Here is a 27,611-nt window from a genome sequence, read left to right as displayed (position 1 = left end):
AGATAGGGATGTCACAGATCACCCACAAATGTCATACTTGAACAACTGGGCCAATGGAAAGCCCAGTTACTGAGATGGAGAAAGCTGGAGAGTTCAGCAGGTTTGGGAGAGAGATGATGAGGGCAGATTTTAAGGTGAAGTTGGAGATGCCTGTCAGATGTCAAATAGGCATTGCAACATAAAGTCCAAGGAGGTTAGGTCTGGAAATGCAAACATGGGAGTCCTCAGTGGTAGGTGGTCTCGGAATTGATGAGAAGGGGTAGAATCTCCTGGAGTAAAAGTGGGAAGAGAAAGGGATCAAGATTTAGAGTACAGAGTGAATAGGAGGAGCCAACGAAGGAGACTAAGAGGGCGTGGAACAGGGCACATTTGACTTTCATCCATCTCAGAAGAAAACGTGGGCAGGGCAGTGGCAAGTGTAGGAGACTGATAGTTAGAAGGCCTGGTTTTTTGGATTCATTTGACACTCACTTGTTCTGTTGTTTTGAGCATTTGCTCTCCTTACAACCAAGTGCTATGAACACTGTTACTTTTAAAAATAGGTATGTAGTAGAGCTGGTTTGGTGGTGCTGAATTCTCTTAGCTTTTGCTTGTCTGTACAGCTTTTGATTTCTCCATTGAATTTGCATGAGATCCTTGCCGGGTAGAGTAATCTTGGTTGTAGGTTCTTCCCTTTCATCACTTTAAGTATATCATGCCACTCCCTTCTGGCTTGTAGAGTTTCTGCTGAGAAATCAGCTGTTAACCTTATGGGAGTTCCCTTGTATGTTATTTGTCATTTTTCCCTTGCTGCTTTCAATAATTTTTCTTTGTCTTTAATTTTTGCCTATTTGATTTCTATGTGTCTCGGCGTGTTTCTCCTTGGGTTTATCCTGCCTGGGACTCTCTGCACTTCCTGGACTTGGGTGGCTATTTCCTTTCCCATGTTAGGGAAATTTTCGACTATAATCTCTTCAAATATTTTCTCTGGTCCTTTCTCTCTCTCTTCTCCTTCTGGGACCCCTATAATGCTAATGTTGTTGCGTTTAATGTTGTCCCAGAGGTCTCTTAGGCTGTCTTCATTTCTTTTCATTCTTTTTTCTTTATTCTGTTCCACAGCAGTGAATTCCACCATTCTGTCTTCCAGGTCACTTATCCATTCTTGTGCCTCAGTTATTCTGCTATTGATTCCTTCTAGTGTAGTTTTCATTTCAGTTATTGTATTATTCATCTCTGCTTGTTTGTTCTTTAATTCTTCTAGGTCTTTGTTAAGAATTTCTTGTGTCTTCTCGATCTTTGCCTCCATTCTTTTCCCGAAGTGCTGGATCATCTTCACTATCATTATTCTGAATTCTTTTTCTGGAAGGTTGCCTATCTCCACTTCATTTAGTTGTTTTTCTGGAAGGTTGCCTATCTCCACTTCATTTAGTTGTTTTTCTGGGGTTTTATCTTGTTCCTTCATCTGGTATATAGCCCTCTGCCTTTTCATCTTGTCTATCTTTCTGTGAATGTGGCTTTTGTTCCACAGGCTGCAGGATTGTAATTCTTCTTTCTTCTGCTGTCTGCCCTCTGGTGGATGAGGCTATCTAAGAGGCTTGATGGGAGGGACTGGTGGTGGGTAGAGCTGACTGTTGCTCTGGTGGGCAGAGCTCAGTAAAACTTTAATCCACTTGACTGTTGATGGGTGGGGCTGGGTTCCCTCCCTGTTGGTTGTTTGGCCTGAGGCAACCCAACACTGGAGACTTCCTGGCTCTTTGGTGGGGCTAATGACAGACTCTGGGAGGGCTCACACCAAGGAGTACTTCCCAGAACTTCTGCTGCCAGTGTCCTTGTCCTCATGGTGAGCCACAGCCACCCCTGCTCTGCAGGGGACCCTCCAACACTAACAGGTAGGTCTGGTCCAATCTCTCCCGGGGTCACTGCTCCTTCCCCTGGGTCCCGATGTGCACACTACTTTGTGTGTGCCCTCCAAGAGTGGAGTCTCTGTTTCCCCCAGTCCTGTCGAAATCCTGCAATCAATTCCCACTAGGCTTCAAAGTCTGATTCTCTAGGAATTCCTGCTCCCATTGCGGGACCCCCAGGTTGGGAAGCTGACGTGGGGCTCAGAACCTTCACTCCAGTGGGTGGACTTCTGTAGTATAAGTGTTCGCCAGCCTGTGGGTCACCTACCCAGCAGTTATGGGATTTGATTTTACTGTGATTGCGCCCCCTCCTACAGTCTCATTGTGGCTTCTCCTTTGTCTTTGGATGTGGGGTATCTTTTCTGGTGAGTTCCAGTGTCTTCCTGTCGATGATTGTCCAACAGCTAGTTGTGATTCTGGTGTTCTCACAAGAGGGAGTGAGAGCACGTCCTTCTACTCCGCCATCTTGGTTCCTCCTCAAGATATACACTACTATATATAAAATAGATAAACAACAAGGACTTACTGTATAGCACAGGGAACTATATTCAGTATCTTGTAATAACCTATAATGGAAAAGACTCTGAAAAAGAATATATAGATATACACATTTATATACATATATGTGTATATATATATATATATATATATATATGTATATATATATATATATTTGAATCACTTTGCTGTACACCTGAAACATTATAAATCAATTATACTTCAATTAAAAAAGAACAATTTTAGTATAGAAATGGAAATTAATGTTTATTGAGAACCTAATAAATATCAGGTCATTAAAAAAAATCCTTGCCATATATACCTAAATTAGGGCATTCTGGACGGGAATCATTCATTGCATCATGAAGCAAATGCAATAGCCATGGACCACTAGATGGGTGCAAGTTCTGTGGAATTAGGGCTCCAGGAGTGACCACATACTATGATCTGTTCCTTTAAACATCTGGAACAATAGGCAGGGACACACACCTTCACTCCTAGCTATTAATTAGAGCCTTTATAGGCAAGCGACTTTATAGGCAAGAAAAACCAGCAATGTTCTTTTGTTAATAACACAGAAGCCATTGAACAATGCCCAGCCATTTCTTTGCAAATAATCTGGTTTTGTGAATAGTCAACTAGTGAATTATGGACTGTTTTTTTCAAATATATCTGTTCTTTGGGACTCTGGAGGAACAGGATTTACATAGACGAATCACTGTGAAGATGAGTCTCTGTGAAGTTGATAGAATTCTTCTTTCATTGCGAACCCTTCTTTTCCTTCTTGAATCCAAATTCTCCTCAGGACTGTATATGAGAGAAGTGAAGTTCTCTAAATTGGTGGAAGTCTGATTCAAGGTATGTTTCTTTGACACTCTAGAGAAGATTTTGCATCATTTAGAAGTCCATTTCTCTCCAAAGCACAACAAATACTGCCCTTTTCCCCTTGCTCAAGGGTCCCCATGCAAGTCAACTGGTCAACAAATAATACCATGTTTCCTGTATCCCTTTACCCAGAAGGGAGAACCGCTAGCGGCAGTGCTTCAGGGAGGCGAGTTGGTTCTCTGAAAGGGCAAGGTTTCCTTGGAAATACAGTCTATGGATCCACGATGTCTCTTACTAACGTTATACGTAATTAGATAGTTTCAATTCTTCCCTTCCCTTTCTGAGACCTAGTGGAACCATAGGGCATTTTTCTACTGGCTCGTGTGCCATTTCCTTTTCACATTCATTAGGGTAAAGCCAAACACTGCCTAATCAAGAGGTAAGGTGGGCATTTGCCCATTTTGTTTTGTGAAGACCATAATCCAAGTTTTTGTTCCTGTGTGTAAAACAATTTTATAAAATTCACTGTAAAGTTATAAAAGGAAAACTATTGAATTTGTTTTCTGTTGTAACCAAGTATTTGATGCCTGTTTTTATGTTACCTACACAAATCAGGGGTCATTTAATGGAAATACAAAGGATCTAAATTCTGGCTTTTCCCCCCTTTTTTATTGCCTTGAATATTTTCCTTCCATTAATTAGCCTCTTCTTCCTCTGCATATATTTGTAGTTTGGACACTGTCTTTAAAAATCAAAAGCCTCTACCTTTATGTATGTATATATGTGTGTAATTTGATAAAAAGATGCTGGTACAAGTGCCTGGATTTCACTTTAATTGCTCCCCATTAGTGTTAGCTAATAATTTGTTGGGAGGTTCTTCACAAATAAATCAAAAATATATGTCTATTTTTAGAGAAAATACTTTTAAGGCATGGTTGTTTTCTGTATCTATGAGTCTGTTTTCATTTTGTTTTGTTTGTTTGTTTGTTTTCTTTTTAGATTCCTCCTATAACTGACATCACTGTATTTGTCTTTCTCTGCCATTTCACTTAATATAATACTCTCTAGATCCATCCATGTTGCAGCAAATGGCAAGACTTCATTCTTTACGGCTGAGAATATTCCATTGCATATAAGTAACATGTCTTCTTTATCCATTCATCTATCCATGGACACATATAGGTTGTTGTGATATGTTGGTTTTAGTATTGCAAATAAAGCTGCAGTGAATATTGGTGTGCATGTATCTTTCTGAATTAGCATAAACACCCTGAAGTGAAATTGCTAGATCATGTAGCAGTTCTATTTTTAATTTTTTGTTTGTGAAATTCTTTTTTCAGTTTTGAATATAGATTCTGGGTCACAGTATAGAAATTAGTTCTTAGTAGGGGCTGAAAATCTCTGAAGAGATGCTCTCTAAGGCCCCTCTGTCTCTAACATTCTGAGATACTGTATTGGTCTCTCTCTCAGTTGGAGCTACAGCTGATCTGTAACTTGTTTCTTGTGGGAATCCTGCTTACATTTGCCATGAAGTAAGTTTGAAATTCTTACTCAGCAAGAATTACTCAGTTCCTGGCCACCTTCAGGCCAGACAGAATGGCATTTCATTCACTATGCCTCATCTTAGGAGTCAGGGAAAGAAACCTGTTGCCAGTTCTCAAGGCAAAATGCCTCCTCTCTGGCTTTTAAATACCAATAATTTGTTGTCATAGCCAGGGAGTGTTAGTAACATAGACATACACATTACAGCTAACGTTTAAATACCACTCAAGTTATTATATAAAATCCATGCCATTAAATGTTTCATAAATTTTTTCCCACATCTCTTGGGTCACTATGTTGACCCAGGGGAGTAGTATATTTTACAATGCATACGTCAGCTGGCTCATTCTCTACCCCTTTGTATAAATACTTTTAAGTCAGATCAAGATACGAGGAAAAAATGACGTGTGCAACCGAATTCTGAGAACATGGGAGGAGCAAACTGTGGGTGCTGAGAGCCGTGTGTGTCTGTGTGTTGCAGACACAGATCTGGGCTCACCAAACAGAACTTTAACCAACCTGAAGACAAGGTAAAAATGCAAACACTAAATCTTATCTTCTTTGTGATTTTTTGTAATTGGCAATGACTTCTCACAAAGTATAGGGGAAAATCTTTAGTTGTAATTAAAGGTAAAGGGCAGTGAGAGGTGCCATGGTTTGGGGATGTTGGTGGGAGGCATGGATTTAAAACAAGGCAGTGTGGTTCTCTGTTCAGCTAATCATACTCACTGAGTGAGCTTTTTGATGTCATGGTTTCCAATATTGTAGAAAACCATTTCTATTTCTAAACTTCATTCCTAGGTTAAGGTGGCAACTTTAATGATGACTGACCTGAGGCTGAATGAGAAATTTGTTTGTAGGTGCCTATGAACACCTAAGGAGAAATTGCACCATGGGGTACCAAAATTTAGCCTCTCTTTTTCTATGTTGTGTCTCTGTCTAGTAAATTAGGGGCAAGGTGCTAGACAGGAAAATTGGGTGTTCATTCTGAATTGGATGTTCTGTAACAGTGTGGAATTGAGCAAGTCATGTGACCCCACTAGACTCACTTCAGTTTCTCCATTTGTAGAATTAATTTGGGGACCCAATAGCTTCCTTCTCAAATCTCTGACACTTTGAGTTCAATCCATAATCCTAGAAGGGGTAAGGAAAATAACATTGTTGAGTAATTTTTCTGTTTAGAGTCTTTATATTCATTATCACCTTTAACACTCACAACAACCTTGTCTGGTATCTTCTACTCTCCCTATTTTATAAATATAGGTTCAGAGAAGTCAAATAAGTTCCTCACATGTATAGCCAAAGGCAGAGTTCTTGTTAGAACTCAGGTTTGTCTGATTTAAAAGCTCGTCGTTGTAAAGACCCATGATCAACCATTTCGACTAATTGTCTATTCAGCAAAGCAAACATATTTCTAGGATTCTGTGACTCCAATTAGAATTATCCTCTGGTGTGGCCAGAGGATAGCTTTTTGTTTTGTTTTGTTTTGTTTTGTGTTTTGGCCATGGCAAGCGGCTTGAGGGAGCTAATTTCCCCAACCAGGGATCGAACCAGGGCCATAGCAGTGAAAGCGCCAAGTCCTAACCACTGGACTGCCAGGGAATTCTCCAGAGGATGGTTTTTGATTACAGGGTGACCATGTGAGTTACCAGGGAGCAGTCTTCCTAAACAGTTGAGTGAGGGGGCGGAAAACAATAGGTCAAGTGTCTCATAAACTCTGAGAAACAGGTCCTGGTCTGAACATCTATTTCTATTTTTTTGTGAACTTGAACCCCATCTGACCCCATTTTTCTCCTTCCATTCCCAGTTATATGACAATAAGGCAACTGAAATACACTGGTGTCCTAGAGGCTTTTACTTCCATGTTTATGTGAAGAGAGCAGTAGATTTTCAAGCAAGTGGTAACAACATTTCTGGTCCCAATGAAATGTCAAACATCCAGCCCAACAAATGTATTTGAACTTGTTCTCTGCGTAGGAATTCTTAAGGTTGTTTTACGGGAACCACACCTCTAGGCTGGGAAAAGTTACTGATGGGCCTCCAGATATTGGCAAGATATTTTATAAGTTAAATCCTTCAGAAGAAAGAATTATGACTTTTCTATTTGTATTCTCACCCAAACCCAGCAACTACAAATTTTCCATTTCTTGTGCTCTTTTGGGATATTCACCACGTTGAGTCTGTTTCCCCTTTTAAAACATGTGGGATGAACCAGCATCTTCCTAAGTTTCTTTTGACTTTCTTAAGACTGAGATACACCATTTGTGCCAACAGCACACAAGGGGAGGATTTAACTCTAATTTCAATATCTTAATCGAAGCTCCTTAAGGCATCTGTAGTGCAATATAAGACAAAAGTACAGCCACAAAAAGTACAGACTTGCAGCCTCCTGCATCCCAAACCCTGACCAGGTATGCTAAGCAACACTAAGAATAGGGTGAGGCAAGCAAGACTCCTTAAGGAAGCAGAATTTAAGGAGACATCATTCTCAGGTGCTGTCTGTGCTTGTACAACTGAGTGCAAGTGCCTCCTTAAAATTGGCTCAGCGGGTGGCTCATTCTTATTTAATTTAATTTAACAATTCAATTCTATTCTATTGTATTTTAATTATTTTTACTGAAGTATAGTTGATTTACACTGTGGGTGGCTCATTCTTAAGGAGCTGTTTACTCCCAGGGTCAGGGTCATATAAGTACAGGGTCAACACATTAAAGTGAGTGCTTCCTTAAAGTTTGCACCCTAGAGTCTTCCCTCCTCCTAGCCCCAGCCCTAATCCCAAGAGGCCATAGACTCCAAAGTGGTTCTCCAAATTAGCCCTCCAACAGCGAAGACAAGATGCATAGAAGAGAGAAGATTCTACAGTCCATGGGGTCCCATCACCTGATTCAACCAAGCACCAGGTAGAAGCAGAGATGCTGAGGTTCCTCATTATCCTCTAACCTCATTCCTCAGACCATGCCCAGAGCATGGGAGGGGCTAGTGAAATGCAGGAAGGGAAGCAGGAAAGAGAGATTGTCCTTGTTCTCGGAAAGCCCCTCTTACGGGACCCTGAGCTGGCTCCCGTGGAGAGGCTCAGAGCTTCTGAGCCCTGGTGTGGTTGTGAAACCACTTGAAGGCACCAAGCCAAGGTAAGCTCTGCTGGCCTCACAGACCCTAGAACAGGAAGCTCTGTCTTTCTCAATAAATGTTTGAGGATGGTTTCATAGAGGAAAGTGGGATAATAATTTTGTAGGACTCTAACATGCTTAGTTATATTTCTCCCCCCTTAAAAAAAAATATATATATATATATATATATATAAATGCACTCTCCATTATATACATCGATGGTACCGCCAACCCACTGAAGGGAGGTGTGCACTTTGAGATGTTTTTCTAATGGTAAAAATGGGTTTTGGATGGTGTGTCCTTACTATCTCACTCAGTCAGTCCCCTTTATGTACTTTTGAAAGACTCAGTGAGGTCATGTGTCCATTGGGATCAATATTATAACCTTGTCCTCTTTGTCACTTCTTTAACCAAGTAGACTACCGTAAGGTAACAATAACAACAGTAATGACAACATTCATTGACATATTTGACCACCTACTATATGCAGGCACAGTCCTGGGTGTTTTACAAACAGAACATGATTTAATCTTCACACTAATCCTATAAGGAAACTGTTACATAACCACTTTTGCAGAAGAGAAGATAAAATCTAGGAGAACTTAAGTAACTTGCCCAGGAACATAAAGCTAGAATGTGGCAGAGTTGGAAATGCATTTGACTCCAAAATCTGTGTTCTTTTTGTTCCATAAAGCCTCTCTTTGAGGATCTAGTGTTCATAGAATAGAAGTAATTCCTACTCTAACTTGAAATAAACTGAAATAGTGGTGTTTTGACCTACATTTTTGTTGTTGTTGACATCTGCCTTTGTATTCCAGACCCCAGGTAGAGGAATGGGCTCACTCAGTGCAGCAAACTCAAAGCTCTGCTTTGATGTCTTTAAAGAGATGAACTATGACCACATGATTGAGAATCTCATCTTTTCTCCCTTGAGTCTCCTGTCTGCCCTGGCTGTGGTGCTCTTTGGGGCCAGAGGAGACAGTGCATCCCAGATGGAGAAGGTATGTCACAAACATACTTTCAGCCATGTCTAGAAGACAATCAAGTAACAATTCCAAACACTGGCTTGTTATGGAGATTTCATAGATGCCCAACTCTGTAAACACAAGAGAATGTCCACCTTCACGTAAGGTTCCTTATCTCACTGGCTCTATCAAAAAGGTGCAAAAGGTAAGATTTCCCACAGCTCTGTTCTGGGGGGCAGGGAATGAGTGCATGCAGCAGAGGCTGAGCAGGGAGAGGCAATCAATGAGGCCAACCTGGTCCATGGCGAAGTTGGAATTTCCCACCTCCACCCCCACCCGTATGCATCCTTAGGTCCCCAGGGCCTTCCTGCTGTGGGTCACATAAAGAATATTTTGTAAGGATTTACAGTCTATGCATTTACATCCCCAAGGAGATCACCAGTGCTTTAACTCAACCAATAATTTTGGGTGACTGGAAAAACTATTTCTTAGTAGACATCCTTCAACACGCTTTAATCATCTCTCTGCCTGTTACAGAGGGAATGATTAACTAGTGGAACAAAGCTTCTCCCCAGTCAAAATTTAAATTGGAAATAAATTTGAAAAGCTGGAGTCAAATCCTGAATTTAACAATATATTTAAAATAAAAAAAAATAAATGTAAAATCTCTTGTGTTCAATTTTATTCTATTTCCATGCATTGGGAGAAGAGGTCCCAAGTGTCTTACCCATAATAGGTGCTCAATAAATACAAATTTGTGGAGAGGGAGAACTGGCTGGGAATGAGGATGCTGTGGGGATCTTTACAAGTCATCTTGGGATGAGTATGTGTAGACTCACCCCTCCCTTCCCCCCCCCCCTTCAAAGTGAGAGCGTGCGGACTGGTGGCTCCATCTACACCTGTGCATGCTTCAGGTTTTGCAACCAGAGAGATGGCATGGTCACTGTGCTGAGGTCACAAGTCAGGCAGAGAGAGAGTCTGGAGTGGAAATAATTCTTTGTCTTTTCTGAGTTAGAAGAGAACCAGAGAATTCAAAATTTTCCCCTGCTGATTTCCATACAAAATGGAGAAAAATTTCTCATATTTTCATCCTGTTAATGATTCTCTTACAACATTCAAAGACTGAGCCAAATGCTCAGAATTCCCGATTCAACCATCATGCTTTCTTTTGGTGATGCTGATGATGGCAACAACCACCGCCGAAGCAACATCAGGGAGCACCATGCATGCTGAGTCCCTGGACTATGGAACAATATGCCTATGATATAGGAGACCACCAGGCAATCTCAGAACTGGAAGAAACCATAAAATTCCCACTCTCCTCTCTATGCTTTAATCTACGTAGGGACCAGCCGGCAAGAGGTTGTTCAAAGTCCTCCGATAAGGCAGAACTTAATAGTGTGAAGTATGCATTCAGACTACTCTATGTTTTAGAAAGTTCTTCCTAGCCTTGAGCTAAAATATACCTCTCTATTACCATTGCTCCTTTATCATTTTCCTGTTCTTAAACACACACACACACACACACACACACACACACACACACACACACACACATATTATGTTTCCTGTTCCATGTGTATTTTAATAAATTTATAATATCTTCCCAGTATCTACTGCCTCTTATCCCATTTTTATTCTAGGGAGTCACATAAAACATGTTAAATGTACTCACCCTTTAAATATTGAAGAGAGTTGCAATGTTTTATTTCAGTTGTTCTCTGAGGAAGGCCTTATGAAACTACAGTTATACCTCAGTTAAGTCAACAGGACTATAGCAAACATTAACTCTTAGTGGAAAAAAAAGACACAAGCTACTGAAATCTCAAGGGGATACTGTGAGCGTCAAATCAGATAATGTTCATGAAAATCATTTTAGAATAATGACCTGTTATATGAATTCAATCATTATTTTTGTCTGCTCAGTGAGTAACCAATGTTACTAACTGTCTGCAAATTAATTAAGATTCATCCCTTTATCCACACAACTATTTGTTCTTCATTCAACAAATATTTATTGGGTTCCTACCATTTATTGGGTTTCACAACTGGGAAGGTAGGGATGAACAAATTAAGTGACAATAAATGACTAAGTCTGAGTTGATTTTGAAACACTCTTTTGCATTCTATCACAAAGGTTGCATTCTATTTATAAAGGGGAATACAAGTAAGTGCCTACACCTCACCCCTAACGCTCTAACACTTAGACTTCTGCCTAAGAGCACGTGAAGGATTTTGTTTTTCAAACTCATCTGTCCTCTTTGACATATCCTTTTTTAAAAAAATGAGGAGCAAAACTAATAAACAGATAAGAGAAAGGTGGGGAGAATCATAGAACATTTATAAAAATGTAAGAGCTTAACATTTATAGCAAGAAAATGATTTGCTATATCACCCTCTGGTCTTTTGGAGAGGTATCTGCATAGCCTTTGAAAATGGTTCTTTGTTTTCCATTGTAGGTGCTATACTTGAATGAATTAATGAGAACTGCAAATTCTTCAAACTCAACGGTAGATAAAAGTCCTACTTTCATTTTTACTTCTCTTATGGTAGTCTCTCTTTAGTCCCTGAAGACTTGAGGGCAATAAAATAAGTTATTTATTCCAGAAGAGTTTTGAGCCTAGATTGTAGATACATACAAATTCCTGGGTATGCTGTTTTAAAATACTCATGTTGAGATTTTGAAATAAGAGATGACAAAATGGGAACTGTCAAAAATTTGAGGTAGAGACCTAGCCTTTAAAAAGAAGGAGCAGAAAGGAGATTATTCTCAAAGAGTTTTCATAATAAAACCCTCAAATCTACTCAGACAGTAGAAGTGCTTCAAGCAGTGCCTGAACCAGGGCTAGTGCTCAGTAGATATAAATATACCATTTTTTGGAAATGTAAATAAAGATAGCTTATCTTTATGAGTTTTAGTGTTCAATGTTTTTCCATATTGCTAATTTCTAGGAGAAATTTGTAATGTATACCTTCTGTAGCTTTTTAGATGTGACTTTCCCACTATTGTCTATGGTGGGGCTACTAAGATCAAACTTTCTTGCCCAGAATTCTTACTTATTACAAAATATAGCAAAACATTTTTCCTTATACAAACTGTATTAAAATTAATATGGCAGTATTGATAAGTGTGTTTTGGGCCTTCTTGTAGAGGAGATAGGGCAAGCTTTGACCAGGACATGGACCTTGCCAAGTCACCCCTCACACCTGTGTGGTGATTGTGATACATTTTTATCAGATTGTCAGGTAACTCAGTTTGGCGAAAGGCAAACATTTCACTATGTCCTAATGATAGAAGTAGTCTTTGATTCTGTTTTTTTTTCTGAACTAGCATGTCCTAATGCAAACCCAAGAGCCTCTTGTCTAACCTCAGTTGATACTTAAGTGTGTGATACTATGGCCCCTGTTTTCAAATATTTTCTAACTTCACTTTAGTGTGAACAAGATACAGGGGTCCATTCACACATTCAAGCACTCCTCTCTGAAATCATCAAGTCCAGCCACAGTCAAGTCCTCATGGCAAGTGGGATGTTTGCAGAAGAAGCCTATCCATTCCTCCCTGTGAGTTAAAATAAAATATTTTTCCATAAGTAAGGTAGAAGTCTTTCCTTTCTGTCTTCATTTAATTTATTCTAGCATTGTTTGTGCTATCACAGTGGTAGGAAAGTAGAAAAGACATAATATTTATATATTTAGATAGATTGATGCTATATATATAGAATATACAATATATTTTATATATGCATTTTATTTCATATAGAAAAATATTAATGGGTTCAGGATTCTAATTTTCAGATGCTAGTTTGTAGCATGTTCAATTATGTTTCCGACGGGCCCAGCTGAAGCATAAAGAGCATAAATTTTAGAAAGTTTGTTATGAAAAAAAAGTTAACAAAATATTTTATATTGATAATAAAAGAGGATTAATATTTTGGAACCCCAATTGAGGACTCTAATTATGCTAAGTCTGATTATCCTAAAAGAAAGAGATATGTCCTTGTCATGGAAATAACACTCTGCAGTAATTTGTTCATTTTATTTACCAGTCTTCTGAAAGTATGACAAATGTATATATTTTAACTAATTGGGCCTAGGCGTATATAACAGTATTTTATATATTTCTGCCTCTATTTACATATAATTCCTACCATGTGTGGTCTAAATGTATTAAAATCACAATTTATTTGCTATGTCTCTTTCTATGCTCATTTTATAGAAATATTTAGACTGTATTGAACAATTATATAAACTAAAACCTGAAAATTTGGATTTCAAAAATAACATAGAAGAAGCCAGATTGCAGATTAACTCATGGATTGAAAATAAGACAAAAGGTAAGAGACCCAAACCTTCTTTTTCTCCATCTTCTCCTTCTTCTTTTAGGCATATTTACATTCAGTGAAATGCTCAGATCTTAAAAAATATATTTAGAAAGTTTTGACAAATATATATCAGGACACAGAGCATTTCCATCACCCTGAAAAATTCTTCCACACCTGTTCCCAAGCAACCATTGATTTCATTCTATCATCAGAAGTTAGTTTTGCCTACCCTACAATTCCAAATAAATGGAGTATTACAGTATGTACAATTTTGTGTCCTGTTTTATCACTCAGTATATTATTTTTGAGACCATTCATGTTTTTGGATATATCAGTGGCTCGTGTCTTTTTATTGCTGAGAAATATTCCTCTGTATGGATATACCAGTTTGTTTATTCATTCTCTTCTTCATGTATATCTGAGTTGTATCATCTAGTTTTGGGCTACTATGAATAATGTTGCTGTAAACATTTTTGTAAAAGGTTTTTTGCATACATATTTTTTTCATTTCTCTTGGGTAAATACTTACTTAGTATAAATGCTAGGTCTTAGGCTAGATGGATGTTTAACTTTTTAAGAAACTGCCAAATAGATTTCCAAAGTGGCTGAACCATTTTACATTCTCACCAGCACTGTATGAAAATTCCAGTTACTCCAAATCCTCTCCAGTTTTTGGTGTTATAAATATTTTTCATTTAACTCTTTTAGTAGGTATGTAGTAGTATCTTATTGTGGTCTTAATTTGCATTTCTCTGATGACTAAAAACATTGAGCATATTTTTTATATGTCTTTTGGCCTTTAATACATCTTTATTTACTAAATCTCTGTTCAAGTTATTTGCCCATTTTTTAATTGGTTGTTTACTTTTTATTATTGAGTTGCAAGAATTCTTTATGTATTCTGGATCCAAATATTTTGTCAGATACCTATGTTGCTAATATTTCCTCCTAGTCTATGTCTTGTGTATTTTTTTTCTTAACTGTATTTTTGATGAGTAGAAGTTTCTAATTTTAATGAAGTCCAATTTGTCAATGGTTTGTGCTTTCTGTATATTTTCTAGGAAAATTTTGCTTACCCAAGGTCGCAAAGATATTCTCTTCTGTTTTCTTTTAGTAGATTTATTGCTTTAGTGTTTACATTTAGGTTTATGGTCCATCTCAAGCTGACTTTTACGTAGGATGTGAAATGGGGGGAAATGTTCTTTCTTTTTTCCACATGGATAACCGGTTGTTCTAGCACCAGGTGTTAAAGATCTCAAGACTTTTTCCATTTCATAAAATGAAAGCTCATGACATCTTCTTATCAATTTTACTCTTGAGAAGTGAGGAGGCATAAAAAGCCAAAAGTCTTTCTTCTGCAACTTTCCCAGTTATTTCTTTTGTTTGATTGTGGTAGAAAATCATTGCCAGGTAACAGTGGTGATCTGCAAAACCACTGACTCAGATAGTCATTGTTTTCAGCATAAGATGGTACCAGGAAGAATTTCACAAGAAAGTCAAACCTTAATGGTTAATGTATCTATAAACCACCTCTTAACTGGGTAAGTGTTATGTAAATTAATCAGGCTTGTTACTTTCCACAACTGTAAAGTAGGCAGATAGGCTATACACTCACTTTGTTTTCTTCTGCATTCTACATTCTTTATTTATTAAAGAATTATGAGTATTTAGATATTTGCTCAAAAGTCTTTTTGGCTCAACTGAAGATATGGAGTGGCAATTACTTATGTAAATTCAAAGATGGGTCAAAATCCAAAGCAAAACTAATGAAACCAATTCACATCCCATGACCAATCAAGTGTGATCTTACTATGTTTCTGTTCCCAAAGGTGAAATCAAGAACCTCTTGTTACCCAATAGCCTCACATCCTCTGATGAGTTGGTGCTGGTTAATGTCATCTCCTTCAGAGGGACCTGGAAGTATGCATTTCAGAAAGACCAAACCACGGCAATGGCTTTCAGGTTGGATGAGGTAGACTCATGACTCAATTTGTTTTTTCTCTTAAAGGTAGTCCTCAAAAAGTTTGCCTTAAAATATGTTAAATTATTTCTGGCCTTAGATAGGTTAATTAGTTTCCAAGTGATTATTCTAGCTACATAACTGATAAAGTCCAGATTTAGATTTACATTTTTTTTTTTGTTATTGAAACTTTCCTTTAAATTCTTCACAGTATTTTTAACCTATTTTGCTATGTTTAGCACTACAGTTGTAAAATTGAAAATCTGGTGTAAACCATAGACCTTGGAAAGGTTTAAGGCAGTTTTGGGCTTTGGGCTAAGCTTAAACCATTATTAAGCAATTCACTTACCGCAAACTGGAAATGAAGTCAGGTGGTAGGGAATAACTCCAATAGATGCCTGTGGAACTAACATGCAGGTCATTTGTAAAATGAGTGTGATCTTGAGAAGCAAAACAAAATTGGTGAACAAGATTCATAATCAAAATAAAAAGTTTCAGATATGCTGTCCTTCTACTATCCTCAATCTTCCTAACTTCTTTCCTTTGTGCCACAAAAGTGTCCTAAATATTAGGCTGCAAGCAAAATAATCCATGTTATTTAATAAGAAAGAATGGATCTGTATAATATAACCAAGTCCCTAAACTGTGAACTGTATTTACTCTATCAAATATATTACCAAAAAATGCTTGCAATTATTGGCCGATTAAACATTTGTTATAGCCAACTGTAAAACTACAGAGGGTTTATATTTCTGGATAAGTATATTCAGAATACTTATTACATGAATACTTCTTCATGCAAAAGGAATAGTGAATGACTTTAAGGAAAACATAATTCTCTGGACAAACACATTAGTCACATCTGGAATTATCCAGTATTATTTTTCCAGAGAATATTGCCGTCGGATATCGAGGTCATAAAACATAAAGTGAAATTATGTAGTTTTTACAGCTGTGGTTTTTTAAAAATGCAAATTCCAGGGCCACATTCCTGGAGATTCTGACTTGCAAGTAGTGCTTGAGTATTTGTATTTTTAAGTAACCCCCGTAGGTCCTTCCAAGGATCAGCCAAGTTTAAGGACCACAGTATGAGGAAAACAGGGGTGGAGATTTTAGCAGGATTCATAGAGAGCTACTTTAAAGGGATAAGCATACCCCAAAGCAAGCAGACTTTCTAGAGGAAACAGTTAATAAATCAGAGTCTTTATTTTCACAGTAAAATCTGGTCCATTTGGTTTACTTACGTGATGCAGATATCTTTATGTTACAACTAGCCTTTCAAAGAGAAATACATAAAATAAGGTTATGGTCATAACTAAATTTCCTTAAACTGACCTCAATATGTGGAATTCACTTAGCACGTTGTTAAATTCTTAGCTCTTTTGTAGCTATTTTGTAATCTGCAACCCAATGTCGTGGAGCTGGAGAGATTCTAAATTATGTTCTTCAAAGGACCTGTTTGACTTTTAAAAATGGTTATCCTGATAAGATTTTACGATGCATATTTCTCAGATCTTTGAAGTGAATTAAATGCTTCTGGGCACCAAAAATGTACAGTTGAATAACAATAATATATTGAAAGACATAAACACTTTGCACTTTAGTAGCTACTTGTTTTAGGCTACGGTCCCCCCTTTAAATCATTACAATAACGATCAATCATTGACATTTCTGTGGAAAGATGGATAGATTTTGTTTCGGTCACTCATGGGCACCTCTGGAGGATGAAATGTAAATTCCTCATGCCTTAAATGGAAACATAGAAAGGAACTGGCGTTGTTGTCTCACTGTTTTTACTTTCATAGTCTCAGAGCAAACCTGTTCAGATGATGCGGCTGCAAGGGCACTTTAAACTGGACTCCATAACGGAGCCTCGGGTGCAGGTTCTTGAGATGCCTGACGTGGAAGGTCACCTGAGTATGGTCATCGTCCTACCCAGAGAGGAAGTTGGCCTGGGACAGGTAAACCACGGAGCCTTAGCAGCTGCTGCCACCAGCAGAAAAGGCTCTGTGCTTGAGAATTACACATGCAGGAAGCTGGGAGATTCAAAATAACTGCTTATACTACTACTTACTGCAGTGCTGTGTCCACTTAAAAAAAGCAGAACCCCCAAATAAAGCACCCATGCACTAAGACATGTTGCTTCTACTGGTTTCAGTTTTAGGCTTTTAAAGCACAGTCATATGCATCTTCCTGCAGTCTTCATGGGTTATCGTTGTTATTTTACATGTATTTTTTATATATTATGCATTGACACACCTTTTGGACCTGCCACCAACCAATTACATCTCTTTTCCACCAGCACCCAAGGCCAGACTTGCAAACGCAATGCTCAGCCTTTTCCCTTTGCTTGTTTCTCTGGTGCTTTCCTCTGAGCCCTGTGTGGACGCTCCTGTTCCACACTGTGATGGTGTGTTCTTGCTCTTAGCATTGGTACAGGTCTAATTCCTCAGCAGTTCTCTTTAAATCCCTGTCTTTCTTCCTTTTCTTCTGCTTTTTATGCTCCTCCCAATTCTATGTTGCTCCCACCTACTTCTCTGTGGATAAAGGGGTCTCACCCTCCCCTTCACCCTTTCTTCATCCTCACTAGCTGTGAAGCATACCAGGCAGACACCGGCAGCCCGCTGATGGAGAAAGAACCTTGGAAACCAAGACGTTAAATGATTTGCTCAATATTTCATCGCAAATTAGCCTGTGATGTTACTAGAGCCCAGTTCTCTGGCTTCTCAGTCTACTCCAGGCTTGGTGTTCAAAGGTCTGCTCAGACTCACCATGACCATGGCTGAAAATCAAAAATCTCAGCTTTGCTCTACCAATATATTTACATTTACATGGAAGCAAAAAAACCCCCACAAATGTATAAATAATATGATTGCTATATGCTATGAAGAAAAATAAAAGATGGAAATAGGATAGACAGGTACAGGGTCTGGGAACTTCTGTTTCAGATTGGATGACCAGGGGAAACCTCTCTGATAAAGTGAGATTTTAGTTATTGCTAAATAATAATTATCAGCATTAGATAACATTATTTTCATAAGCTTCCTTTCTCATGGTTAGATAATGTAGGAACTCTGAATTTGTAGGTACAGAATTGGAATCTGACATTAATTTTACCACAAACTCACAGTCATTTAACCTCTCCAAGCCTCATTTTACCCACACCATAAAAAGGGTAAAGTATATGATTTCTAGGGTTCCTTTTAGCTCTTAAATTTGATGATCTTCCGAAAGGTCAGTGAAATGGCACCCATCTAATATAACCCACATAATTACATGATCAACACGGTGGTGTATTTTATTTTATTTATTTATTTTTTAATAAATTTATTTATTTATTTTTTAAATTTTTGGCTGCGTTGGGTCTTCATTGCTGCGCAGGCTTTCTCTAGTTGCGGTGAGTGGGGGCTACTCTTCGTTGTGGTGCGCGGGCTTCTCATTGCAGTGGCTTCTCTTGTTGCGGAGCACGGGCTCTAGGTTCACAGGCTTCAGTAGTTGTGGCGCATGGGCTTAGCTGCTCCATGGCATGTGGGATCTTCCCAGACCAGGGCTCGAACCCATGTTCGCTGCATTGGCAGGCGGATTCTTAACCACTGTGCCACCAGGGAAGTCTTGTGGTGTATTTTATTTTATTTTATTTTATTTTTTTAACATCTTTATTGGAGTATAATTGCTTTACAATGGTGTGTTAGTTTCTGCTTTATAACAAAGTGAATCAGTTATACATATACATATATCCCCATATCTCTTCCCTCTTGCGTCTCCCTCCCTCCCACCCTCCCTATCCCACCCCTCTAGGTGGTCACAAAGTACCGAGCTGATCTCCCTGTGCTATGTATGCAGCTGCTTCCCACTAGCTATCTATTTTACATTTAGTAGTGTATTTATGTCCATGCCACTCTCTCACTTTGTCCCAGCTTACCCTTCCCCCTCCCCATATCCTCAAGTCCATTCTCTAGTAGGTCTGCGTCTTTATTCCTGTCTTGCCCCTAGGTTCTTCATGACCATTTTTTTTGTTTGTTTTTTAGATTCCATATATATGTGTTAGCATATGGTACTTGTTTTTCTCTTTCTGACTTACTTCACTCTGTATGACAGACTCTAGGTCCATCCACCTCACTACAAATAACTCAATTTCGTTTCCTTTAATGGCTGAGTAATATTCCATTGTATATATGTGCCACATCTTCTTTATCCATTCATCTGTTGATGGACACTTAGGTTGCTTCCCTGTCCTGGTTATTGTAAATAGAGCTGCAATGAACATTGTGGTACAGGACTCTTTTTTTTTTTTTTTTTTTTAATTTATTTTATTTATGGCTGTGTTGGGTCTTCGTTTCTGTGCGAGGGCTTTCTCCAGTTGTGGCAAGCGGGGGCCACTCTTCATCGCGGTGCGCGGGCCTCTCGCTATCGCGGCCTCTCTTGTTGCGGAGCACAGGCTCCAGACGCGCAGGCTCAGCAATTGTGGCTCACGGGCCCAGCCGCTCCGCGGCATGTGGGATCTTCCCAGACCAGGGCTCGAACCCGTGTCCCCTGCATTGGCAGGCAGATTCTCAACCACTGCGCCACCAGGGAAGCCCATGACTCTTTTTGAATTATGGTTTTCTCAGGGTATATGCCTAGTAGTGGGATTGCTGGTTGGTATGGTAGTTCTATTTTTAGTTTTTTAAGGAACGTCCATACTGTTCTCCACTGCGGCTGTATCAATTTACATTCCCACCAACAGTGCAAGAGGGTTCCCTTTTCTCCACACCCTCTCCAGCATTTATTGTTTGTAGATTTTTTGATGATGGCCATTCTGACCGGTGTGAGATGATATCTCACAGTAGTTTTGATTTGCATTTCGCTAATGATTAATGATGTTGAGCATTCTTTCATGTGTTTGTTGGCAATCTGTATATCTTCTTTGGAGAAATGTCTGTTTAGGTCTTCTGCCCATTTTTGGATTGGGTTGTTTGTTTTTTTGATATTGAGCTGCATGAGCTGCTTGTAAATTTTGGAGATTAATCCTTTGTCAGTTGCTTCATTTGCAAATATTTCTCCCATTCTGAGGGTTGTCTTTTCGCCTTGTTTATGGTTTCCTTTGCTGTGCAAAAGCTTTTACGTTTCATTAGGTCCCATTTGTTTATTTTTGTTTTTATTTCCATTTCTCTAGGAGGTGGGTCAAAAAGGATCTTGCTGTGATGTATGTCATAGAGTGTTCTGCCTATGTTTTCCTCTAAGAGTTTTATAGTGTCTGGCTTTACATTTAGGTCTTAAATCCATTTTGAGTTTATTTTTGTGTATGGTGTTAGGGAGTGTTCAAATTTCATTCTTTTACATGTAGCTGTCCAGTTTTCCCAGCACCACTTATTCAAGAGGCTGTCTTTTCTCCACTGTATATTCTTGCCTCCTTTATCAATGATAAGGTGACCATATGTGCATGGGTTCATCTCTGGGCTTTCTATCCTGTCCCATGGATCTATATTTCTGTTTTTGTGCCAGTACCATACTGTCTTGATTACTGTAGCTTTGTAGTATAGTCTGAAGTCAGGGAGCCTGATTCCTCCAGCTCCGTTTTTCTTTCTCAAGATTGCTTTGGCTATTTGGGGTCCTTTGTGTTTCCATACAAATTGTGAAATTTTTTGTTCTAGTTCTGTGAAAAATGCCAGTGGTAGTTTTGATAGGGATTGCATTGAATCTGTAGATTGCTTTGGGTAGTAGTGTCATATTCACAATGTTGATTCTTCCAATCCAAGGACATGGTATATCTCTCCATCTGTTTGTATCATCTTTAATTTCTTTCATCAGTGTCTTATAATTTTCTGCATACAGGTCTTTGTCTCCTTAGGTAGGTTTATTCCTAGGTATTTTATTCTTTTTGTTGCAATGGTAAATGGGAGTGTTTCCTTCATTTCTCTTTCAGATTTTTTCATCATTAGTGTATAGGAATGCAAGAGATTTCTGTGCATTAATTTTGTATCCTGCTACTTTACCAAATTCATTAATTAGCTCTAGTAGTTTTCTGGTAGCATCTTTAGGATTCTCTACGTATAGTATCATGTCATCTGCAAACAATGACAGCTTTACTCCTTCTTTTCTGATTTGGATTCCTTTTATTTGTTTTTCTTCTCTGATTGCTGTGGCTAGAACTTCCAAAACTATGTTGAATAATAGTGGTAAGAGTGGGCAACCTTGTCTTGTTCCTGATCTTAGTGGAAACTGATGTATTTTAATATATGTGACTTGAGTCATAAAACTAGAACATTTCAGAATAACTTTAAAGTCTCTGAAAAGTAGACAAATTCTGAAGTACAATTACAGTTTGATAAAATGATCTTAAAGAGGGAAAAGTGAGGGAAATTAGTCTAGATCCTGATAGCCAACTAATTTTCTCCAATTATAATGCCTAACATTAATTTACCACCACGGATGAGGGCAGTCATCCCTGGTTTCTTAAATGAGTATGAGTTGAAAGTGGTATCTGATGAATGTCAATTCCATGCAAAATAGTTTTTTTTTTCTGCTTGAGATTGCATTGTTTGTTGTCTAGCCTGCCTACCTCCTGATAGATTCCATCCACAACATAGTCCAAATGAGTTATGGAAAATATGAACCTCCTCAGTAAAGACAACCTAATGAGGCGAAGCCAGAAATAGTTTCACATGGGGAATGGATGAGAAAAAGGCAGTAGTTTAGGGAGTATGTTGATTGTATTAAAATATTTAATTGTCACATGGAAGAAAAAATGGACTAATTTGTGTGGCTCCCAGAGTGAGAACTAAAACTAATACGTACAAATTACAGGGAAGCAGATTTATGGTCACAATGGGAAACGTCCTTCCTGCAAGCTGAGCTGTGCAACCACCGAACCAGGCTGTTTATAAAGAAGTGGGTCATTGATTAAGGACTTCTCAAGCATATGCTGATGGGTGTCACAGATGCTTCTTGGAGGGTCTCCTCTATGTTCTCGTTTCATTTAAGATTATTTGATTCTAATGATCTAGAAATGTTACTTAGTTTGGTATACATTCGGTCTCTATGGATGCCTGACTAACGAGAATTTTGATTGGAGTTGAGGTAGAAATTGACACTGATCAGCCTAGAATTACAACTTATGTTGTCAGAATCCGAGGATCTCAGGTTCCAAAGATGTCTTTTAATGTGGCCAATAGGAAGGATAGGCACTTATATAAATTTTATTATTACAGTACATAAATAGTGCAACTTATAGAGAGATCATGAGAGGAATAAAAGTAGAAATTCCCTATGATAATTTGTTGCTTTTCCAAGTGACTCTTGGATGGTGTGCCTAGGCATAGAGCCCAGGGCTACATGCCTCATGTGCAGTTATTGCACGTGGTTGCATTTCCCCCACTTATTCTTATTGACTCTGCTTTGCAAAACGACAATGAGAAGTAGCCTTGCCTATTTACAACCTCACATCCAGCCCTTAGGATATTTCACATTTTGGTATAATTTTATTTTCTAAATAAAAATGTTGGGGGGGGGGTGGGAAGAATTGGGAGATTGGGATTGACACATATACTATTGATACTATGAATAAAATAGATATCTAATGAGAACATACTATATAACACAGGGAACCCTACTTAATGCACTGTGGTGACCTAAACGGGAAGGAAATCTAAAAAAGAGGGGATATATGTATATGTATAACTGATTCATTTTCCTGTACACTAGAAATTAACACAACATTGTAAAGCAACTATACTCCAATAAAAATTAATTTAAAAAAATTAAAATGTTCATGTTTTGCTTCTTGCTTTCTTTCCCATAGGTTACCAATGAAATCACTTATGAGAAACTAAGCAACTGGATAGGCTCAGCCAACATGAAAGACACAGCTGTGGTCCTGTACCTGCCCCAGCTCAGACTTCATGGGTACTATGAAGACTTAACTTCCATACTGGCAGCTTTGGGAATGACGGATGTCTTTAACCACTCAAGGACTAACTTGTCTGGCATAACTGCAGGAGGAGACCTCAGGGTCTCCAAGATAATCCATAAGGCCATGCTAGAGGTTACTGAGACTGGTTCAGAGTTCACACTTAACAACCAAACAAGCAAATTTGAAAATCCTGAACTTTTCAAGGTGGATCATCCTTTTCTCTTCTTTATCTTACACAAGGAAACTAAGATGATTCTCTTCTATGGTAGAGTCTGCAACCCTTAAGGAAGGGACTGAATTTATACTCAAACAACTTTCTGATTCTTGAAATTAGCTGGATTTTATGAGCTTGTAGAAAACACTCAGTATAGGTGCAACTAAAAGAGATACACCATACTTCTTAGCAATGTTTTTCTTTCAACTATCTCATGTAGAATATGTATCCCATCTCTTCTTGGTTTGGTTTACTTTGGTTAAACAAGTTATAGCATGCTATTAATTGCATTTATTAAAAAATTATGATCCATACCATTTCTTTTTTCCTGATTTTAAAAAAATTAACAGCTTTGTTGAGATATAATTCACATACCATAAAATTCACCATTTATTTATATCTATTTATTTATTTTAATTGAAGCATAGCTGACTTACAATATTATATTAGTTTCAGGGGTTCAATATAGTAATTCAATATTTTTACAGATTACACTCCATATAAAGTTATTATAAAATATTTGCTATATTCCCTGTACTGTATATTATATCCTTGTATCTTATTTTATTATTTTTTTTTTAAGATTTTTTGACGTGGACCATTTTTAATTTGAATTGAATTTGTTACAATATTGCTTCTGTTCTATGCTTTGGTTTTTTGGCCCCGAGGCATGTGGGATCTTAGCTCCCCGACCAGGGATCGAACCTGCACCCCCTGCATTGGAAGGCGAAGTCCTAACCACTGGACCGCCAGGGAAGTCCCTCTTATTTTTTTTATACCTAGTAGTTTGTACCTTTTAAACCCCTTTCCCCTATCTTGACCCTCCCCCTCCCCCTCCCGACTAGTAACCACTAGCTTGTTCTTTGTATCTGTGAATCTGCTTCTGTTTTGTTATTGATACCACTTCTTTCTTAGGTAGCCTTCAACTCACTCAGAACCTCGTTTATAGGATGCTAAAACTCAGAATGCCTTTTTCTAAAGAAATGATATTATTCCGTGTGATTAGGTTACCAAGTTAGTTCTTGTCTACATCACCTGCAGCTGAACTAATGATATTAGTAAGAGGAGTTAATCTCTCCTGGGTGTATGGTATGTGCCAGGAACTCACACAAATGACCTAATTTAATTCTCACCAAAACCCTGAGAGGCAGGAATTATTGTTTTCTCCATTTTAAAGATGGGAAACTGAGACTTAGGTTTAGTAATTTAACACACAAGTGGCAAGTGACTGACTGGATTTTCCAACCCAGAAAGTTTGATACCAGACCCCAACTTGTGACCACCATCAACCCTGTCCTGCTCACAAGTCTACATCCTGAGACTCAGAACCCAGGCGCCTAGGGTAGAAAATGGAGCAGAAAGAAAAAGAAGAATGTTGTTTTCCTCCTTTCACATAATGGGCACAGTTCAGAAATAACACTTGTAGAACACATTCTCAAGTTTACAAAGAAGTTTCATACTTGAAATCATTAAGAGAGTGAATGTGTTTTCATGTTGTGCTCTTTTTTCTTCCTGTGTCCCTCTTCACTTCTTAATTCCCACTTTCTCATCATCAAGCTCTTCTTTCTCCTGGCTTCCTGGTGCTCATCATCTCAAGCCCCTCCCCAGGGGATCCCACTGAGAACAAAATAGAAAGAGCTCTGGATTTGGTGTCAGATCTCAGTTAAAATGCGGACTCTGTGCATTTAGTAGCTGAGAAGTTTAAGTTTGGGTGAGGCAGTTACCTCTCAGAGCTCAGTCTCATTCTCTGCAAGATGGACCTTCCAATCCTGCCTTTTCCATCAGGCTGCTGGGAGATCCGAAAGTTAACACACACCAAAGTGCCTGATAAGTTGTTCACTTTATAATCACACGCTGCCAGAACGGGCAGCTGTCGAGGATCTCTTTGGGTCATCCTTTTTCTCCGGTCTGCTTTCTACCTCTCTCATGTGAGGAATTTTACTTCCTCTTCATGTTGTCTGCAAGTTTGATTACCTGATACCAATTACTTGTGGTATAATTGGCAATCATTCTGTATTTTTAGTTTTATCTGGTGGGAGTGATTCAGAGAAACAGTTTTGAGCATTTTCCCTGATATTTAAAATCTGAATTATAGTCACTATTTTTAAGTGAGATGGGCACACACTTTAGTTTATAAATAGTTCAATCCCTGTGCCCATGTCAGAACATTTAAACAAATTTTTTACCATTCAACTTTAAATTTACTGACATAATAAATCTAATATTAACCACTTCCCACAGGTCATTTGATTGGTAACCTGTGATTCATTCCAGTGACACCTGTTCGTTGTAATAAGATTGTTTCTCAATCTTCACTACCTCACAACTTAGATTTTAATAGCTTTAGAGGTTGGATATAGCAATTATATTTTGACTGAACTGACCAAAAATTCTGTAATGTATAACTGCTGAGGAAATAGTGGTAATACTGTACTATTAAGCATTTATTGGTCACCTGGAGTTTTTTGCTTTGAGTAACTTTTCACACCCTGTGCTCTACAAGTGACTTGGAACATCCTAACAACACATTCCCAGAATTTCTTGTAAATAATTTCCATTGTCTAAGCTGATGTCTGAGTCACCACATTTTCCAAATGTAGTACTGCCAGGAGCAGCCAAAGAGGAACAAGAAGACAATTCATGCTGTCCAAGCCAAGGAAGTTATGAAAAAGTTGGGGGAAGGACAAAGTATATACTATGTTGAAACGTTTCAACTTCTGGGTTTTTTCATTTTAATGTTGGGCATTTTTCTTCTTTTTAATTTTTTACATCCATGCCCCTGGTCAGTTATACAGGAAAAAAAGAAAAGAAAAATGTAATTGGGAGAAGTGGGACTCATATGGTCTTGTGATCAATTTTCCATAAAAAGAAAATTCTAAAAGTTCAAACAGAATGCACAGAGGCCGAGTACTAAACCACTGTGTCTCTAATGGAAACAAAACAAACAAGTGCTCCTCCCCAAGGCTTTTCCTTGCCAGAGACATGTTTCTGGAGGGTGTGGCAGCCAGCTCTGCTGATTGGTTATGGAATGCCAGCCCTTGCTCTTCCCCACAAGACAAGTAGAATCATGAAGCTTAATTGGCCATGATTTTTTATGTAGTGCCTTTGACTCCACTCATGAAAAAAAGTGTTATCGATAAAAAGAAGAGATATTTAAATAATTTTAGTATTTCTTTCACAAATGAATTTACTAAATGCATGCTTTTGTCCCTGAATAAATCCATTGATTATACTTTCTGAATTCTGCATCAGTTACCTAACTAGGTGCCTTGCTCCATCAGTATTTTTTTTCTTTTCTAAAATTCAAACCTTTTTGACTTTTTTTCCCTAGACTTGCATTTCAATGTTGATTGGACAGTGTGGGGTTTTAATTTCATCTTTACTGTACACTCATTATTTTATTCCTCAAATTCCTCTGTCTTCTCCCTCCAAACTGCAACACTGCTCCTCTCACAGCCACACATTTCCATGCTCTTCACCTCATACCATTCTTCTGCCATCTTCTACTCTTCCATTTTCATTTTCTTAGCCATGTTTCTTTTAGCTTCTCCTTTGAGGAAAGAGAAAAATTTCTGGGTCTACTAGAATATCACTAATCCCTTTACAGACTCATTACCCTCAAACTGCGGTATAACTCAATGATCAATGATACTAAATAATGCCTAACATAAGTGAGAATAAGACATTTTTCTTTCCAATGTAATGTGTTAGAGCTTAACTTTAATCATAAAATCATTGCTGAATATACAAATAATTTGACATCTTTGATTAATATATTTTGTTTTAAAGAGCGTAAGATTCATTTGATAGAAGGAATTGCAATGCAACTGAAATTAGATAGCAATTTCTATTCCCTGAAAACAGGTATAGCTAGATAAGAATGTTACATACAGGACACACCAAGAGTCACATAAACTAACCAACACCCATGAGTACATTAAATTTCTTAATATTCAATGACTGAAATTGTACATAGAGTTCTGTGAATTCCACCTGCCTAATGGGAACAAGTCAAAATAAAAGAGAAGAAAAATATCCATCCAGTGAGAGAGAGAATGAATGAATCTGTGTAAAAGGGAAAAGCATACACTGAAAATCAACCATTAAAAAACAATAAAGAAAATTTGGAAATCTAAATATCATTGAGAATCACTTTTAATGAACACTGATTTCGGAAGATAATTTTTTTTTAAATTTATTTATTTTATTTTTTATTTTTATTTTTGGCTGTGTTGGGTCTTCGTTGCTGCACGCCGGCTTTCTCTAGTTGCGGCAAGCGGGGGCCACTCCTCGCTGCAGTACGCGGGCTTCCCACTGCGGTGTCCTCTCTTGCTGTGGGTCACAGGCTCTAGGTGTACGGGCTTCAGTAGTTGCGGCACACAGGCTCAGTAGTTGTGGTGCACAGGC

At 38.2% G+C, this 27,611-nt stretch overlaps 1 protein-coding gene across 14 annotated transcripts; it reads left to right on the top strand.

Moving 5' to 3' along the window:
• The first annotated feature begins 1,738 nt into the window (after positions 1 to 1,738).
• LOC309611180 (ovalbumin-like) lies at positions 1,739 to 23,518 on the top strand. 14 transcript variants are annotated; one of them, XM_082355276.1, is made up of 14 exons: positions 1,745 to 1,868; positions 3,184 to 3,236; positions 4,674 to 4,735; positions 5,123 to 5,275; positions 5,547 to 5,642; positions 5,815 to 5,888; positions 7,571 to 7,645; positions 8,671 to 8,853; positions 11,277 to 11,327; positions 12,253 to 12,378; positions 13,034 to 13,151; positions 14,969 to 15,111; positions 16,905 to 17,060; positions 22,880 to 23,518. In XM_082355276.1, the coding sequence occupies exons 8-14, from the start codon at positions 8,686 to 8,688 to the stop codon at positions 23,273 to 23,275; spliced, it is 1,158 nt and encodes a 385-aa protein (XP_082211402.1). In that variant the 5' UTR covers positions 1,745 to 1,868; positions 3,184 to 3,236; positions 4,674 to 4,735; positions 5,123 to 5,275; positions 5,547 to 5,642; positions 5,815 to 5,888; positions 7,571 to 7,645; positions 8,671 to 8,685; the 3' UTR covers positions 23,276 to 23,518. The 14 variants fall into 14 exon arrangements, with proteins under 14 accessions (XP_082211396.1, XP_082211395.1, XP_082211402.1 ...); XM_082355275.1 differs by having other exon boundaries at positions 7,560 to 7,645; XM_082355266.1 differs by lacking the exon at positions 5,547 to 5,642.
• The last annotated feature ends 4,093 nt before the right edge of the window (positions 23,519 to 27,611 follow it).

Source organism: Balaenoptera borealis (assembly GCF_965194805.1).
Source record: "Balaenoptera borealis genome assembly, chromosome: 14".
Taxonomy (NCBI): domain Eukaryota; kingdom Metazoa; phylum Chordata; class Mammalia; order Artiodactyla; family Balaenopteridae; genus Balaenoptera; species Balaenoptera borealis.
This window is presented reverse-complemented; position numbering and strand designations above follow the sequence as displayed.